This window comes from Oryza brachyantha, chromosome 2, assembly GCF_000231095.2.
Source record: "Oryza brachyantha chromosome 2, ObraRS2, whole genome shotgun sequence".
NCBI classification, from domain to species: Eukaryota; Viridiplantae; Streptophyta; class Magnoliopsida; order Poales; family Poaceae; genus Oryza; species Oryza brachyantha.
In genome coordinates, this window is record NC_023164.2 from 7,345,723 (window position 1) to 7,363,952 (window position 18,230).

The 18,230-nt window shown below is 39.4% G+C and overlaps 2 protein-coding genes across 3 annotated transcripts; one reads left to right on the forward strand and one right to left on the reverse strand.

The window, feature by feature from the left end:
- Nucleotides 1-451: 451 nt before the first annotated feature.
- LOC102710669 (protein tesmin/TSO1-like CXC 5) lies at nucleotides 452-6,943 on the reverse strand. 2 transcript variants are annotated; one of them, XM_015833581.2, is made up of 8 exons: nucleotides 6,578-6,943; nucleotides 5,475-5,555; nucleotides 4,702-4,879; nucleotides 3,703-4,044; nucleotides 3,500-3,576; nucleotides 2,995-3,098; nucleotides 1,425-1,790; nucleotides 452-968 (listed from the first exon to the last, which is right to left on the reverse strand). In XM_015833581.2, the coding sequence occupies exons 1-8, from the start codon at nucleotides 6,685-6,687 to the stop codon at nucleotides 799-801; spliced, it is 1,428 nt and encodes a 475-aa protein (XP_015689067.1). In that variant the 5' UTR covers nucleotides 6,688-6,943; the 3' UTR covers nucleotides 452-798. The 2 variants fall into 2 exon arrangements, with proteins under 2 accessions (XP_015689067.1, XP_015689066.1); XM_015833580.2 differs by having other exon boundaries at nucleotides 3,500-3,600.
- Nucleotides 6,944-7,923: 980 nt separating this feature from the next.
- LOC102722182 (serine/arginine repetitive matrix protein 1-like) lies at nucleotides 7,924-12,471 on the forward strand. Its single transcript, XM_015833065.2, has 3 exons — nucleotides 7,924-8,308; nucleotides 10,983-11,262; nucleotides 11,361-12,471. The coding sequence occupies exons 1-3, from the start codon at nucleotides 7,924-7,926 to the stop codon at nucleotides 12,094-12,096; spliced, it is 1,401 nt and encodes a 466-aa protein (XP_015688551.2). The 3' UTR covers nucleotides 12,097-12,471.
- The last annotated feature ends 5,759 nt before the right edge of the window (nucleotides 12,472-18,230 follow it).

Consider the following 18,230-nt stretch of genomic DNA (forward strand, 5'->3'; position numbering starts at 1 on the left):
GCAGTAACTCTGATGTGCAAGTACTCGCATGTGCAGACATCAGTTCCATCATTTTCGCAATTACTTACACCTGCTGACTAATTCGATGGATGGTCTCCACGGCATTCTTGATCAAATGCTGGTACTTGCATGATTTTGACGTGAAATTCCATCGGAAGCGATGTTCCGCGTCGAATAAAATCACCAACCAGATGGTAAGAAATAACAAGTACAATGATGACATTGATAATTTGAACGCATTGCCCACAATGCCTCTGAAAACATACAAGAGTAGATGTCAATAGATTATGATACTACATTGCATCTTACATCTGTTTGTTGCTCTAAGATATGATACACCCTCCATCTCATAATAACTTCATTTTTCTAGTTTAAATTCGAACTGGAGATAGAACTTTTCCTAGGACGGAGGAAGTAATCCAGCATCATTTTAACACAAGCACTGTTCCACTGTTGCCATAAGATGTACTCATAACGGCAGTTTATCTGTTCCACTGAAGTTTACATGGCAGTGGGCCAGTACAATATCTTGAAGATTATTATGGATAACCAAAAAAAATCCCTAGTGGTACTGGCTTTGTACAATATCCCAGAAAGACAGTTTCAAGACCCCAAAAATCAATTGACATTTTATTGGATTGAATTAATACATCAGTAAAACTGTTGCTTGCTACACTCAATAAATAATGATCGATTCTACCGAGGCCGGTTGCTCAGTTTTGGCAACGGGGATTATACTATCTATCTCACCCATCTATGTACAGAGATGATCATTTACAGTGCAGCCTGTATCTAGTACTACTTAACCTCACTCTTTCCCTTTTGTTCATCATTTGACATAGATGCTTGATTATTTCCAAGGGTTTCAGGACCGTTGGAAGACATCGATTTGTCTTGGCAAAAAACAGTTGCCCTATGATGCCGCCAGGAATCCAATTCCATTGCTGCCTCTGCTGAGGATTTGGTTGCTGTGGCACCAACCATCCATTAGGTTCTCAGATTTATTGGAAAGTTAATCAAATCAAAGATATTGCATATGCCATTTTTTTAAAAAAAAAACATGTGATAACGAATGCATTCTGATGTAAAGGTAAAAGCAGAAAAATACTTCAGTATTATAAATGCCATTTTCTACTAATCTACTGACATGTGAGAGTTGCCGACTATACAAAAACCATAATAGAAGATACAATAATGAAAAATTATTAAACTTATCTAATTTTCAGGTGATGCTATTCGTGACATAACAATCTTCATAAACATTGCTAGTGATTAGTGAAATTTTAAAGCCTACCATATTATCGTAATATTTTCTCTCTTTAAGTGTGTCATGGCAAAATGCATGCACAATTAACATTTTAGCAAACCCAATACGACATGCTAACTAGGATCACAATAACAGTGTGAGAGAAAGTTGCACTCACCATTTATATTTCCACGCGTGATAAGCACACGGAGATAGTCACGCAGCCCTGTCAATACCTTGTTTTCCTGAGCGACATTTAGCTCAGAAATGCCCTGACCACATGAAGGCACCATAGATGGGCTTCTATAATCATCATTTCCAAATGTAGTATCCTGCTCATCACACATTAGCGCTTGTGTTCCTGGTGATGTGGGCCTAAAATCTTTAGAAGTGTTAACTAGATGGGGCCCTGTTTCATTAATGTTCAACTGATCTATACAGGACTTGTTTTGGATGTCCTTGAGAGAGGCCTCCTTCAATTTTTGCTCTTTATTCTTATCATTGTTCATTTTATCATTCTCTTCTTGCATATCCACTTTATTGTCTGCAAATATGAGCAATAATATTTGGAGTTGAGCATGAAACATTGAAACTAGAGTGACACAATCACATACAAATTACAGAATAAACTTTTCCCTTACAAGTGTTATACAAAATTTAGGATGAGGCACAGTTGCATATGAGAAAACAATCACCATATCAGCTGATTCTCTCTAATAATGACATAATGATATCTATCAGTCTTATACACCAAGGTTTATTTCTCTTGTAGCTCATAGAGCTGACATAGGTTTGTCCTATTTTCTGTTATATGGAAATTCTGTACTTTGTAAATAGTTTCTTCCTCCCCTTTTCCTTTATGGCATGTTGGGTGTATACTAGTTTACATTGATCTGTGCTTGTGCCTGATATTCATTTGCATTCATATTCAAGTACACTGAGATGGAAGCAAAATGTAGTTCTAAGCTTAAAAAACTACTACTATTTGCAAATCTTGATTGTTCATAAACATATGGACATCTGAGGAAATTTTGAGGCCTGTGTACCTTCTGTTAACATGACATCGGTGACCTGCTATACAAAAACAATATTTGATACCGATGAACCTCTTGTTTGGTTGAGAATCTGTAACTGCCAATATTTAAGCAATTACCATGATAGCATGGCTTACTGCATGGTTGAGCTAACTATTTTTTTGCACCCCACATGAATACTTTGATCTGACAAAACAACCGTTGTAACATTTTATTCATGGTTGATCGGCTATTTCAGCTTAGTTCCATGAAGCACTTGTTATAAAAGAGTTCATTCAATGTAGGTGGCATATGAGGATATGAAGAAACTGATTGGAAAAGGAAAATGAACTGCGGCTGTGAAAAAGAAATTGTGGGATGTTGTTTAGATTGATACCATCGAGTGCTGGAAATGCTCCCTCCACTAGAAATAAAGTCATGATCTACTTTCCAAAATGATATTTAGCTAATCTAAAGAGTAAAGACTCTGGAGAAGAAATGAGTTTTCTTGTCCACATCGTATATAAAAAGAGTTCTAAAATGAAAACTTCCGAAGGACATATCAAATTCTGTTTTATGAAATCAAATTATCCAAACAATCTTAAAAGGTATAACTGCAACAGTGATGTCATCTCACATTATTGCTGATGCACACATTCACAAGGAACCAATGCCTTTTCAAATTTAGTTTCTTTAGAATAATTTAGCATTAAAAAATAAGATAGGAAGATCTACCAGCTTTTGCGGGGAATGCTTCTGCTTCCTTTCTGCATGCAACCACCACATGCTTGACAAGATCACTGACTTCAATAAGAGGGATAGTGTTTGCTAGTGGAGACCTGAGAAATATTATATTTAATCAAAAGAAGAGACATTAAGCAGTGAGAAGAGTGACATCATTGAATATACCTCTTAGCTATGATACTTTAGTATAATTAAATTAAATGATACTACATAGTACATATAACCTTTCATATAAACCATGAGGACTTTTACAAATAATGCTTCGGGCTGGACCATATAAAATGGCACTGGTTACAGGAAGCACATGACATACTGAAACTAGATTACATGTTGGCGTAGTAGAACCATCAAAAAGGCCAGAAGGGGCACTTCTGGCCTATGTTAACCAGAGTGCCTCAAAATGGCAGAATTGAGTTATCTCCTTGTCATTTAATGGTACATAGGCTCAAGTAATTTTTAAATTTATTTGAGAAAATATAAATATATTTCTACTTACCTATAGATCATTTTAGATGATTTACTTTGGTGATTGATAGCAATGTCCCATCCAGATCCTGTGCAAGATGGTGTCAGCTGCGAAACATCGGCATGGTCAGCCTAGTACACAACAGTAACAATACATTTAGCAAACTGCAATAATAAGCTACACAAAAACTTGTATCTGGTTATTTGGCACTGGCCAAATCAATTGGAACATACCGATTGAAATTGTGACTCTGACATAATTTGTTCACCAAGGGAATTTTCTTGAGATTTTTTCCTACGCTTTGAAGAACTTTTGTATCCTAAGGATCCAATGGCACCATTGAGAACAAAGTTAGCTGCTTCTTGAATGTGATTTCTATCAGATGCATTCTCCATTTGAACTAAAGTTTGTCGCTCTTCACTTCCTTCAAAATTCTTACAGTCCTTACATCCACAATTCTTAGAGCAAAGGATGTTTGCTTGGAAGCATTCACAATACTTCTTTAAGCATTCTGACTTCCTGCAATGACAGCCCTTATTGTGCTTTGGTACAACAGGTACGGCTCCAGAATTATCCTGACAGTCAAATAAAACTGTTTAAACACACATATTTCATGGACAAGAAAAAGGTGTTAATTTGGTTTATGGGGGTAAACAACACAGTTTTTTGTTAATCATTGGAGTTAGAATCATTGACAGGGTTGAACTTTTAGAATCCTGCTAAAAGATAGGAAAAGAAGAACATAGGAAAAATTAATTAATTAATTAGCCCTAGTGCAACATTAAGAATTACATAACATCACGCACAAATCCAAGATCACTTTGTACTTTATATTATATAAACCATGTAAACAAAATGTTTATACTGTAGTGTAAATGATATAAAGAGCATAATTACATCACGCCTCCATAAAAGTGGAAGTTCAATCAAAGGGACACAACAATGCATATGAATTCAAAATAAATGAAAAACTATAAAAGGTAGGCAAGAATGTCCATATGATATGAAAATTCTGGATGCTCACTGCATCGAGCAACCAGAGGCATGCCTTGGAATTATATTTCTGGATTTGATCAGGATAACTAAAATTATCTACCAGAGAAACTTAGACAAATTGCTTGCTGAATGCTCTTTTTTTCACTTGCTGAATACTGAAGGCAAATGAACACTGGTTGAAGGTTACAATGTGGTGTAGATGTAGACCGTACAGAATTATATTTGGAGAATAGTACCTTTCGAACATTTACAGTATTTGGGCTGTTTTCAATTTTAGGCTGAAATGCAAGTGGATTACGAAGAAGAATTGATTGAATAGCTTCCTTCCTTGTGTTTTCATTCTCAACCTTGTTTCCACAAGGTGAACAGTGGCATCCATCACAATAAACACTTGCAGCAAAACACTCACAATACCTAACAAACAAATATCAAGTTAGTGAGTTTTTACAAGCATAATGGGAATGATGGCATGTTTCATCATCAATGCATATCACCAAGAATAAATCAACTGATGAAAATATTAGTACATTCTACATTGCACTTATTGTTTTTCTTAGCAATCTGCCTAGGGAGATTTTGCCTTAAAAAAAGCAATCACAAAGATCAATTTAAATATTATAAAGCACAGAGATGGGACAGCAATAATCTGATTAATAGACAAGTGCATGAAACTCAAACTGCAAGGAAAATAAGACTGCCACAAGAGAAAAAGGTAACATTAATCCCGTACTATGTATCATCGTACCATTTAGGAATCTATTTAGGTATGTCGTTAATGATGTGGTATGAGGAAATCAAAGCTAACTCCCACCATAATTGAGCTTGTTTTCAGCATTCTTAAGATGGTACTAAATATTTCCCTGCAAATACATGCTGATAATAATTGCTTGGAAACCTACCTTAATCAAGTAAGGTGTAAAAGGTATCCAGTATTCTGTTTCAAAGTATTGTATTTTCTTTCTTCTGTTAACTTGACACTGCATCACAAAAAAAAGGAAGAGATACTCACATCTTCAGACATCGCGAGTTCTTACAGTTACAGTGTTTCCTTTTCTTTGGACTGGCATTTTTTACTTCAACAGCTGGCTTCCTAGGAAAAGTAGAGCAGTAGACTTGGTTAGGACAATATATGCACTAGATCAATCCAAAAGAATAGCGTAAATATTTTTTCTCTGAAAAATATTAACGAATTTGATTTGAACTTGGAATTGCATTTACTCTATGAAAAGCTCCACACAATTTGTTATCAATTAACTGGCTGACCTATAACTGACATTACCTCACTATAGTTCGAAAACGAAAATAAATAAACAAATGAATCAATTATTTAGGACAATTTAAGAGAAAACGAGGAGAACAATTGATTACTTCCTCTTCTGAATGCTAAAAAGGGAAGCATCCATGTATGGTAACACAGCAAGATCTTAGCTCTTAAACATGATTTCTTTCAATGTTGATCACAGATGTAAGTTGACATTAATTGTTCTGATAGTTTTATTCATTAAACACATGAAACTACGGAGATGCATGAAATAATAACTCTGTATTAGGCCTTATAAATCCCAAAATTTCCAACACTGTGTTTCAAATTTCACCACACAAATGCATAGGCATCAATCCTCACTTAGTAGGGCAAAAAGTGTGATAACCTATAACCCATCACTAATGCAATCACAATTGCTTCTGTTCACAGCACCAACGTGCTTATCTGCATTCACATTTATAAAAGGCATACAGTCAACCATATTAAACACCATAGTAAAGGCCAATCTGTGCCTAACTACACTTTTCTCACATTTTCAGATAAAGGCATAAATGCCATCTTATTTAAAAACGGTAATAACACAGAGTTAGCTACATATGAGTTGAGCAATCGGATGCTCACAATGACATCAGAATGCCATGAGTCACGAGACATCAAAATTCCATGTAACCAAACTCGTTTAAACAGAACTTCGTATTTCCGAAAAGGACAAGCAAGTAAGAGAAAATTCAAACACCTAAACTAAAACTCCCACCAAAGGTAGAAACAAGACGACATGCAATCACAAAAAATGACATACAAATTACAAAAGGTAAAATCTCCAAGCCTCAGGGGAGGAAGTTTCTCACGGCGGTATGAAGGCCACCGGCCACGACCTCGTCACCGGGACCGCCGGCTTCTGCTTCTGCTGCTGCTGCTCTTGCGGCGGAACCATTGGCGCGGGCCTAACGGGGGGCATGAAGCTTCAGCCGAACACGCACCCCACAAATTCCGTCCGAACCAAGCTGCAGTGGGTAGGCGAAGAGGAAACGCTCTCAGATCTACCAGAGAAGCTATAAAGTCGAGAGCGGAGAGGGAGTAGGCTAGGCGAGACAGAGGGACGCGCGTGGTTCGCTCTCACCGGCGAGGATGCGGCGGGGGGGGCAGCAGCTCGCCGCCGCAGAGGCGGCCTCGCGGGCGCTTCTCGGCGCGGGCAGAGGAGGAGGGGAGGGCGAGCTCGCGTCGCGGGGCGTGGGCGGGCGGGGGCGGGGGAGAGAAGCGGAGACGACGAGCCCGAGAAGAAGAGGGGATGGACCAGAGGGGATTCCGTTGGGCTTTCTAAGGCCCACTATCAAATCATGATCCGAATTACGTGGGCCGAAATTGTTTGTGGCCTGAATACGTTGACAGAAATAAAAAAAATCACAAAAATATTTTTCTTGACATAAAAAAATGATAATCGTGTGAAGTTCTTGCTGTGAGGATTTATTTAATTGCAAGTAACACATCGATCGGATAAATGGCGTAGGAGATAAAGGGGAATTTAACTATTTGACACTTTTAGGTTTGTCAATTAGCCAAATGCCCTTTTTAGGATTGCGGTTATTATTTTGCCACTTGAGAGAGAAGTTTTTCTCTCTTTTTTGCCACTTTTTGCTATACACCGTGACATGTGCATGCCAACATAGAATAGACGCGTAAAATTACCAATTGAAATACTATGCATGCCCGATTTATTAGCTCTGTTTACTGGAGATAAAATTAGGAAATAAATTGAAACATAGAAAGTAATTGGTAAGACAAATATAGTAGGAGATGGAGGAGCACAACCACCTTCTTATGAGGACCGGAACCTTTAACGTAACTGTTGTGCAGTTGTGTTACTGATATAGGGGTCATAGCGAGATGGAGCCCACCTATAAGTGACTGAACTTGTACCTGCAGTTACGTCAGAGGAGATAGTTCGTTATTATTGCGAGGGAGTGGGAGGCAGGAGTAATTTTGTGAAATAGTTGGGCTGAATTGTTGCGTGGGCCGGAAATCGTTGAAGGGGAGTTAGTGGGCCGAATTCAATTGTGGACTGAGAACCTACGGGTTGACGGGCTTGACCGCACCCACCGGCCCAGTCTACCGTATGTGTATACACACACTCGCCTTGCGTGGGCGACCGGAGCAAAGTCGTCCCGACGACCAGCCACAGAGCGGCGGGCGAACGATGCGGCCGCGCGGCGGAGACGGCTCCGACTCCGACGGCGGCGGCGCGCGCTCCGGCTCCTCCCCTCGCCCGCGCCGCCCGGACCCGTCGTCTGCGCCGGCGCCACGGAGGTCACCGCCGCGGCCCCTCCTCAGCAGCCTCGTGGTCAAGCCGCGGCGGCGGCCGGAGGAGGAGCAAGGCGCCGTTGACCGGCTGGAGCGCCGGCGCGATCCCCCTCCCGCCGGAAGGCGGCGGGAGCCCTCGCCTCCAGGATTCATGCGGCACCGGGAGTCGCGCCGCCAGACGCCGCCGCCGCTCTCGGCGCCAAGGCGGCGCCGCGGCAGCGCGTCCCCTCCTCCACCTCGCCGCCGGGGGAGCCCCCTGGGGTTTCGTCCTAGGCCACAAGGTATTGGGTGAAAAAATACTCTGTTGTTCTTAACCTCTCTTTTGTTACTACCATTTCCTTCCAGTATTAGCCGCGGATTGGTATGCTTCTTCGCTGTTAGTGCTAATGATCTCTTCCTTGTTGCCTGCTGGATTTACGCGACGGCTACGGAAAGATACAAGGATAGGTGTAGTTCTTGATTTGCAAGTTGGTACGTTTCATAGCAAAACCGTTGACTCGCTATGGTCTTCTACTATTCTCTGTTCGAGCGACTCCCCATTGCAGTAGTACATCTTTTGCAACCTAGGTTCATGGAAATCTCATATGGGATTGTGATTTACCACATCAGGGAGTTGCTGAAAATAAAATTGTATCCTAATTAGTGCAATTTGTAACAACGATTTTAAAAAAACTTAATATCTATGTCCCAAAATATAGGGATTTTGAGGATGTATCTGGATTCTCTATGCACATTCCTAAAACCCATTATATTTTGGGACAGAGGTAGTAGGTTCTTTTTTTCATTTGCATGCAGTAGTTACCTCATGTGTGTAATTACCAAATGGAACTATAATATCCAAACGAGTGACTTGAGTAGCCTAATAGAACCCATAAAATGAAAATATGTCATTCTATTTATCAGAGGTATGTTGTTCCTTGATTGGGTAGATTGAGTGATGTGAGAGCAAAGAATAGAACAAGGGAATATGGTTGGGGCCATCACATATGATATATGGTGCATTACATCTTCTTAGAAGAAAGCTTACATAAAGATATAAAGCAAAGCAAAAGAAAAGGCTAATGATAATCTGGTCCAAAATGGCGCCACAAAGTTTTACATGCTATATGCAAAGTGAGAAATGCTATGGTGTAACTATGGACCTTAGATCAGGGTGTTTTGAACTCTTGAACAAATAACCATCGCCCTGAAACACAAGCTGAAATTTATCTATCGAAAACAATTTTTGCATAGTTCATTGTGAAAATATGAAAGCCATACATAATTTGGACTTTGATATTCATGTTCCTAGAGCACAAAAATCACAATATTGTGGAATAGACATAATTGGATTTCTACTTTAATTTTTTGCTTTATTTGTATAGAGCAACTAGAAATTAAAAGGCTCTATCATATCTATGTTTAAGCAAAGCTTATTTGCTTCTTCATGAAGTAACTAATATTATCCACAGTTATATTCTACCAAGTTTAGTTTGTTGTTACATGTTCATGCATTGTAAGTGGTGTGGACTTTTTAAAATCAGCAAACCCTTTACATGTGTATTTCCTGTGCACAAAGTTACTTTGCTATCTGTGAATCCAAATTTTTTGATATTTAAGACTAGACACTGCTTTGATGAATTTTGGTATCTATATTTTCTCTATGGTTTCCATGACTGGTGTAATTAATATAATCTGCTGTACCGATTTATTTTTATATAGTTTATATGTGATAACTTGTCAAAGCATTTCTTTTTTCTGGCATTAGTCTTTGACTCTTTGCTTATTTAAACTTTTATTGTTTGATGGGTTTGTATTCTATTTGCTTCCTTTCTCTGTTGAGCCATTTTGTCTATCCTCAGATGCCACATCTCCGTTGGAAATGTCTTACCGAGTCTTGCATTTGGCAAGTTATGAGAAAATTGAAGGTGTAAACATGAAAGAAAGCTAAGGATGAGAGATGGACATTCGGCAATATTTGAATGGCTTGATTTGCTATAGTTTGATTATTCAATGCTAAATGGTCACAATGCTGGTATACTGTTAGGAATCACTACTCTGGGCTACCTGGCCATCCATGTTCTTGTTGAAGCAGACGGAATTATGGGATTTCAGCTCTTCACTTCTACAACCACTTCCTCATTAGACAAGGCCTTGCTACCTTATTTATAGAAATAAATTAGGAGGCTTTAGTTGCTTAAGAAAACATTTGCCAAGGAAAATGTTGTTGAAAATGAAGGTATTTTGTATTGCAGACTTGGTTATGAGTGAACTGGCTATTGAGAAGCCTAGTTTCCTGGGACCACTTAGACTGCTATAGAACATTTGGCACACAAGAAAACAATTCATGGAAACCTGGAAAATGGAACTGTCTCAGTTTCATATGAGGAGTTCAATTCATCAATTCTGCAAAGATCTATGGCTTGTATTGTAGTGCATGGGAAAATATCACATTTAAGATGGGAAAAATTAAGGTGGAAGAAGTGCTTGGTAAATTGGCAAATAGCTCAAGACACCACTTGTTTCTGGGATACCTGTTTGTTTCTTCAGCATGTAGGAACTGAAGGCTGGAACTCTTTGCAGAGGATTGCTCCAGGAGGCCTAATCTATGTGATATGAATTGGATAAAGATGAACCAGGTTTTAGGTTTTTGTATAAATGGTCTACTTTTTACCAGACTGATCCTGAACGTTGGTTACTGCATTGTTGATATAGTTACTGCATACCAGACAAGGGTTCAGATCGTGCGGTGTTGAGTTTACCCTCAATTGCTGTGCTGTATACTTGGCAGGGGTTATTTCCAGAGGTTTATTTCCGCAATCATTTTTTTTCTGGTTTGACTCTTGAGGACCTTTGCTGAAAGCAGCTCACCTTCAGGGGTTGCAGAACGCATGCATGATGCAAGTCCTACATTGCTGACTGTTCCTCCTTGTGGCTTCTAATGTTCATGTGGAATATTTGTCGCTCGCCTTTCAGGATATCACGTGCATTCAGGTTCCATGATACCTCCACATGGTCATGGAGTAGAAAGCAGCAAATTCAATGATGCAATCAGTTCACGTTATGCATCTGAGCTGGTAAGTAAAGGAGGTGAAAGGATCCAATATGTTTCTCCTCCCAATGGAAGAGGAAGACTGCACAAGAGGGATGTTGGTGCTCCTGGAAAAGACTTCATCTTCATTAACGGAGAATATGTGCACAGGAATGACCCAAACTTGTCTCCAAGAGAAGGTGACTGGATATGTCAGAATCCCATGTAAGTATTCTGAATGTATATTTGTTTCTTCTTCCTGTGTTGAAATTGATTCTTCTGACAGTCTTGTAAATTTCTTGCTTATTTCGTTTTGATTTCAGTTGTGGAAATCTTAATTTTGCCCGGCGATCACACTGTAATAGCTGCAACAAGGAACGGTATGCACCTGGCATATACAAGTCCAACTACAGTCCTGACAGACGCCAGTTCAACTCTCCACCTCAAGGGCCAGTGAGCAGGATTGTTGGTCCGCCAAGTGGTCGTGATCTGCCAAGGGAGAAACAGAGGTACAGATCACCACCACGTGGTTGGGGTATGGTCCAACCCGATGATCACAGGGACTATCCTACTAGGTTATCCCCAGATCATCCAGGACAAATGGCAGGCCCTACGCACAGGGACAGGATCAACTTCCAGGATGATCTTCAACACCGACAGCATAGGAAGTTTGATTGGGGTGTCTATAATCATCGGGAGCATCCACGCGATGGACTATATCTTGACCGAAGAGAACCTCGGTTGGGGTCTCCCAGGGGTAGCTGGGGACAAGGTGTAAGGGATAGAAGTCGTTCACCCATGCGTAACAAGCCCATGAACAGGGGACTAGACTTACGGGAGAGAAGTCAATCACCATTCCGAGACAGGGCCTTGAACAAAGCCTCCATTGGTAGAGGTGAACCTGACCGAGACTATGATCGTCCATTTGACACCCATGGGCGACCTCATAATTTGGGCCATAGCCGTGGCCGTGGTTACAGGCAGGAGGATGATCGGTTTCCTATTCACAATCAAGGTGACAAGCACATTCTTTCCCATCATCGGAATGGGATCCACTGAAATGTGATAACCTTTCAGCTGGATACAGATTCTTCGTGTTGATAGGCTATCTGGGAAAGCAAAATTTAATAAAAATTGTCTTGGTGCTTGAGGGTACCTGCAGCTTTGTAATGTTGGATTGTTTGTACTGTGTAGTCCCTTCCTGGGTTGTTTCAGTGGAACTTCTACCTTTTAGATGTCTTCATGAACTGAATTTAAAGGGCAATGCGAGGAATGATTGTTGGAGTGGTTTAAGACGGACGCAAACATAATGTGATGTGTCTGTTCCTATATTGTGTGAAATCATAAGGTGCTAACTTTGTGTACTGCAGCCTTATTGTACATAAACTGCTCCAGGTTTCATCAGTCAGGTAAAAGCAACTATGTTGTATGATCCGTAAAGTCTGCTGGAATGCTGCTGGTAACTGTTTGCTCGATTGTGCAAATATTTGTGAACGGAGAGTATAACAATACCAAAGCACGCGACTTCAAATTTTTAACACCTTCATTTGTATTTGTATAAGTTTGCGGCTAGTCATGCTACATTTCTGTTCTTTTTATCATTGAGGATGTTTTTGTTTGGATGCATAATCTTAAATGGGATATCCAACTTCTAAGTGGTGTTTGATTGATGGACAAGGATGAATCTTATCAAATCTCGATATCTCGATATGATTATTCTCTACTTTATCTATTCTCGATGCATATATTACTTGCTTTCACAAACTCTAATAATGTGATGATTACTCAAAAAATGAGTTTATTTTAGGGCAAACTAGAATGACTAAAAATGAACTTATAATAACTCGTAAGATCTATGTTGATAAGAAATAATTAGTCCATCTTGTTATTAACTAGTATAGATTATTGATATATTTTACTAATAATTAATAGTTTATTGTTTACATTCTATCCATCACTCGAGGTGGTCATATATTATTCAACCTTAACCAGGAACCACGCATCTTGGGATGATTGTTTGGTTTTTATGAAAAAAAAGACAAATGTCATAGCTTTCATGAGCCCAGTCATCGAAGCATGCCAAATGCCATCGCCACCACGATACTGATGAGGAGCTTGGCCTCCCATCTCAATCCTCAATTCCTCATCCACCCCTGTATGAGGTCAATTTCAATAAAAGTTTTATGTATAATAAATAATATTATTTATATATTTTTATGATGTGTCAAAATATTAATAAAGAGAGATGAAATAAGTTTCGTGGAGACAAAACCTTCTATATAGCTTGTGTCTTATATGTAACTAAAAAATAACAATAGATGAAACTATACATTGAGAGAGATGTGTTTTATCCTAATTTTAAACTTTTTAAATAGCATATCACTCTAGATACTCATGTCCATAAAATTTACATAATTACAATGAGAATGGCCTGATAGTCAATGATGGTCTTGCCTCGGCTTCCCATCATCCCATGGTGGTCGAGGCTCGAGCACCAACGTTGCCACGTGGGGCTCAGGCTTGCCTAATCCCGTCACCGATCTTTTGCTCGTGTAAGAGCCTTATTGACTGCCTATGGATGCGTTCGCAAGTAATAATCAACTTCTATCGTTCTCCGTGCGCACGTTTTTCAAACTGCTATATAGGGTATTATTTTCAAAAAAAATTATATGTAAGTTATTTAAAAAAATTAAATTAATCTATTTTTCAAGTCTAAAAAATAATACTCAATTAATCATATACTAATAAATTTTCTCGTTTTATGTGCCTTGATTTGACTGATGGCGGCCCAGTGGCACTTGCGAACGCTGCCCAGCATGTCCTGGCCTCATGCTCCTTCCCTAATTGGGCGACACTGTGAGCATCGTGAGCCATCGCTGTCGCATCCATACTAACCGGGAACGGGATCCTCATTGCTACTAACGGGAGCTCACGTTGGAGTTCTAGGTCGTCATTTGGATGTCGTCGTACGTCGTCCATCGGTGCTAGAGCTTGCTATCAGGGGTAGGGAGAGAGAAGATGAGGTATATTAGGGGAAGGATGAGGCGGACACAGTGGGACACACTAACGCGTGGCTCTTAGGAAATTTTAATGTTTTTTGTGTGACTAACACATTGATGCCATATATTGTTTTTATTCTATTTGTTTTTTAGATAATGTTTATTCTATTTGTTTTACTTTTGCTTGTAAGGCAATGTAAATACCACGTACTATCTCCGTCCCGAAATAAGATCATTTTTCGTTTTTCCGTATCCAACATTTGACCATTCGTTTTATTTGAAAAAAAATTACGATTAATATTTTTGTTGTTACTAGATGATAAAACATGAATAATACTTTATCCGTGACTAATTATTTTAAGTTTTTATACAACTTTTTCAAATAAGACGAATGATCAAACGTTGGATACGGAAAAACGAAAAACGATCTTATTTCGGGACGGATGTAGTAGAACATAGACTATGGGCATGTTTAAGGAAGCTTTAGATTATAAGAAGCTGCTGATTTGTAGCCAGCTTTTAAGAATATGGAAAAGCTTCTAAACCTAGCTTCTCCAGCTTTTGGATTCTTAGTTCATTTTCCAGAATCTATAACTACAGATTCACAAAAACTGTGAACCGTTTGGGGCAGCTTCTGGCAGAAGCAGCTTTTGGAAAAATCTGCAGCTAGGAGAAGCTTCCCCAAACAGGCCCTGTGTCAACCAGCTATGCAGACATCACATCAATCAAAACTATTTTCAATACCAGTCACCGATAAACATGGTTTGTACTCCCTATGTCCCAGATTATAAGGAATTTTGACTTTCTATTTGACTACTCGTCTTATTTAAAAAATTTAAAAGTATTATTTATTTTGTTTATTATTTTCTTTATTATTAAAAATAGTTTAAGTATTACCTATAATTTTTTTACATTTACACTATTTTTTTTTGAATAAGATGAATAGTTAATTATAAGTGAATAATCAGAATCTCATATATTATGGGACAGAGGTAGTACTAACAGCTGAAGTAAGGCCGCGTTCGCAGGCATGGGTAAGTTATCTTATCTCCCTCGTTTTCTGCGCCAAACTGCTAAACGGTGTATTTTTTGCAAAAAAAATTCTATAAAAAAGTTGTTTTAAAAAGTCATATTAGTCTATTTTATATTTTTAATAATTAATTAATTATGTACTAATCTATTACTCCGTTTTCCATGCTGGTTAAGTTAACTTACTGCATCACTCGCCGAACGCGGCCTAAGTCCTATATCCATTTTTGCTTTGAGGTGAGTAAATGAAATTCAGTAGCATGGAGTGGATATTCTTTTTTTCCTTTTGCGGAAACAGCTACAATTAACACAAAGATCAAGAAAGAGTTATTACTATCTTCTTGTTTAGATTATCTAACTACATGTAATATGGTCAAACGTTTTAATGGTGAAAAATATAATAATTAATACATGCTTATATGCACGTTGGGATAATTATGCTTTATATTATATAATGGGGGAGCACTTTAGAGCAAGTCCAATAGCAGGCTATAAGCCAGCTATAAACATATTTTAAGATGAAAAGACAGCAGAGAGAAGAGTAGTGAGCTACAGATTTATAACCAGCTGCAGCACGGACTCCAAGACATAATGTGTGTATAACATGTGTGATATGATAGTATATATGTTTTGTAGGCAGTTATTGTATGAATTGGCTATTAGATTGTCTATAGTTGAATTGAAGCCAGTAGTTGGCTATACCATTAAACTTGCTCTTAGAGCATCTCCAACAGCATGACTATTTGACACTCAAAGCCAAAATTTAGCAATTTTGGCCAAAACTGACGCTCCAACAGACTTGCCAACAGCCATCTAGCTAGCCAAACAAGTCTTCCATTGGCCAAAATTGGCTAGCCAAACCAGGATTGCTAAACGTGGACCATACCAGTAGGGCCCACACCCCACCCACACTATGTTCACATCGTCCACGCTCATCCCCTCCCAGCCGCACCTTGCCAAGCAGGCCTCCCCTCCAGATTCGGTTCTATCGCTGCCGCCTGCTCGCCGGCGTCGTTGTCGCTGCCGTTGCCGTCCGGGCTCTCCACCGCCACAGTATCTGTCTACTTCGGCATCGGCTCCAAGTGAGACAGGCGACCGCCACATCCTCCGATAGAGATAGGTCACTGTCGTTGTCGTCTGGGCTCTCCACCACCGCTCCGCTCTCCACTTCATCGTCGGGTCGAAGCGAGACAAATGGCTGCCGGCACCTCCGACCGAGAAAGGCCGCCATCGCCGCTGTCACCGTTCGAGTTCGCGCCGCCACTACCGTCCGCGTACGCCACTGTGGATGTCGTCGTCGTTGCCGTCTATTGCCATAGTGCCATGGAACATAGGAGGGAGAGAGAGAAAGAGGGGGAGAGAGGAGGAAATAGGAGGCAAGAGAGAGGAAGAGAGAGAACAGAGGTTACACAGGCTAACAAGTGGGACTCGGATATCATTGACTTAGAATAGAAAGATGAATGAAGAAGCTGTTAGAGTGAAAAACAAATTTAACTTGACAAATAAAATGGAGAGTTATAAAATAGGTAGTCAGAGAGTAGTCTCCAACTTGGATGGTGCTCTTGGTCGAGCGGGAAATTAATCAAGCATGGTCGTCATCAGGGTCAATCACCCACTCATCATTCTGTCTGGTCCGTCCGTGGGCCCACCACCACCGCGAACCACAAATTCGAGACCCTTCGCTGACGTCCGCGAGAAAACCGAACCCGAGACTCGGAAACGCAAGAAGAAAACGACCGGGCACCCAAACCGGCCGACGCCAACAGTGGCGGAGGAGTGGGACCCAGCCACTGCAGGACCCACCTGTCTGGAGGAATATTATTTTAGTGTGAGTAGGCATCTCCTTTTATGACCCGCGCGGGCGCCGACCCGGCCACCAGCAAGGTCGGGCGGTTGGTTCGGCGGCCACGCGTCAGCATGGCCATGGCGCCCGCCCCCACGTTGCGTACTGGGATTCTTTCGAGCTTCGGGGATCTCTTTGCACGGACGTCTACCAACTTTGTTGAAATTACCTCGTTTTGGCTTTTACATATGCACGCAAGCATAGTTTAAGGTCTCATCCTTTTGATGAAATTAAGCACGAGCAAAATGACTTATTAATGATTAAAAATAATTTATAAAAAACTTTTATATACGTATTCTTGACGATCTAACAAATAAACTATGGAAAAATAAACTATGATGAAAAAACACCGAAATCAACTCAAGCTATAAAATTTAAATTTTGGCTTATAATTGTAGGTGGAAAGACTGATCCGTAATGTAAGACTTTTTAATCTTACTTAGATTTATATGGATGTTAATAAATCTAGACAGACATATATATATAAATTATATACATTCGTTAATTGATGAATTTAGACAAAGGTAAAAAGTCTTACAATATGAAATGGAGACAGTAAATTTGTCCGAAACGGCCCATCTATACCATACAACGTCTTTTCCCAACACAAACATTTTCTAGGAAAATCGTTTATGTATATAAGTTTTTCACTTCTAAATAAAATCTAAATTAACTTCTCAACCCTAAGAATCACCGAATATTCTAAGGCTTAAAAACTATAATATTGATATGATTTCCAATAAGTCTAGGCGTAGGGACGACTGTATTATAAGAGTGTGTTGTTGTGAAGGAAATAACTAGTAGAAATGTTTTAAACTTTATCATTACCCTCAGGGTTAGTTTTGTGTTACAACCTTTTCATCTGCCACCGAGGGCAAAACTAAGGACATGCTAAGAGTAGGGCTCAAATGATATAATTTGTTGAATCGGTAAATTTTGGTAAGTTTTCAAATAAATTTACAAGGACTGAGAAGATAAACCTAGGGCTTAAGCCCTAGTTGCTGTAGGCTTGATTCCGTTAATGCACTGCCACTCTAACTATTCACTTTTGCCGAGGCAATCTAAAGTCGTAACGGGAAGGGAATATTGTTGGAGGCAGTGCTCATCTAGCAACCACTTGAACTAGTTGGTGGCTCACATATGCCAAAAATAAAATTTTGCAAATAACTATTTTTATATCTTTTGTGGTATTTTTTCATACTAGTGATTATTATTGAATATTGATTACTAGGAAAAATTCAATATCAGGAAAAAATAAGTATAAAACCGATATTCGATAAGCATAGATTATTTTGAAGATATATAGATCTAACTTTGTGCTA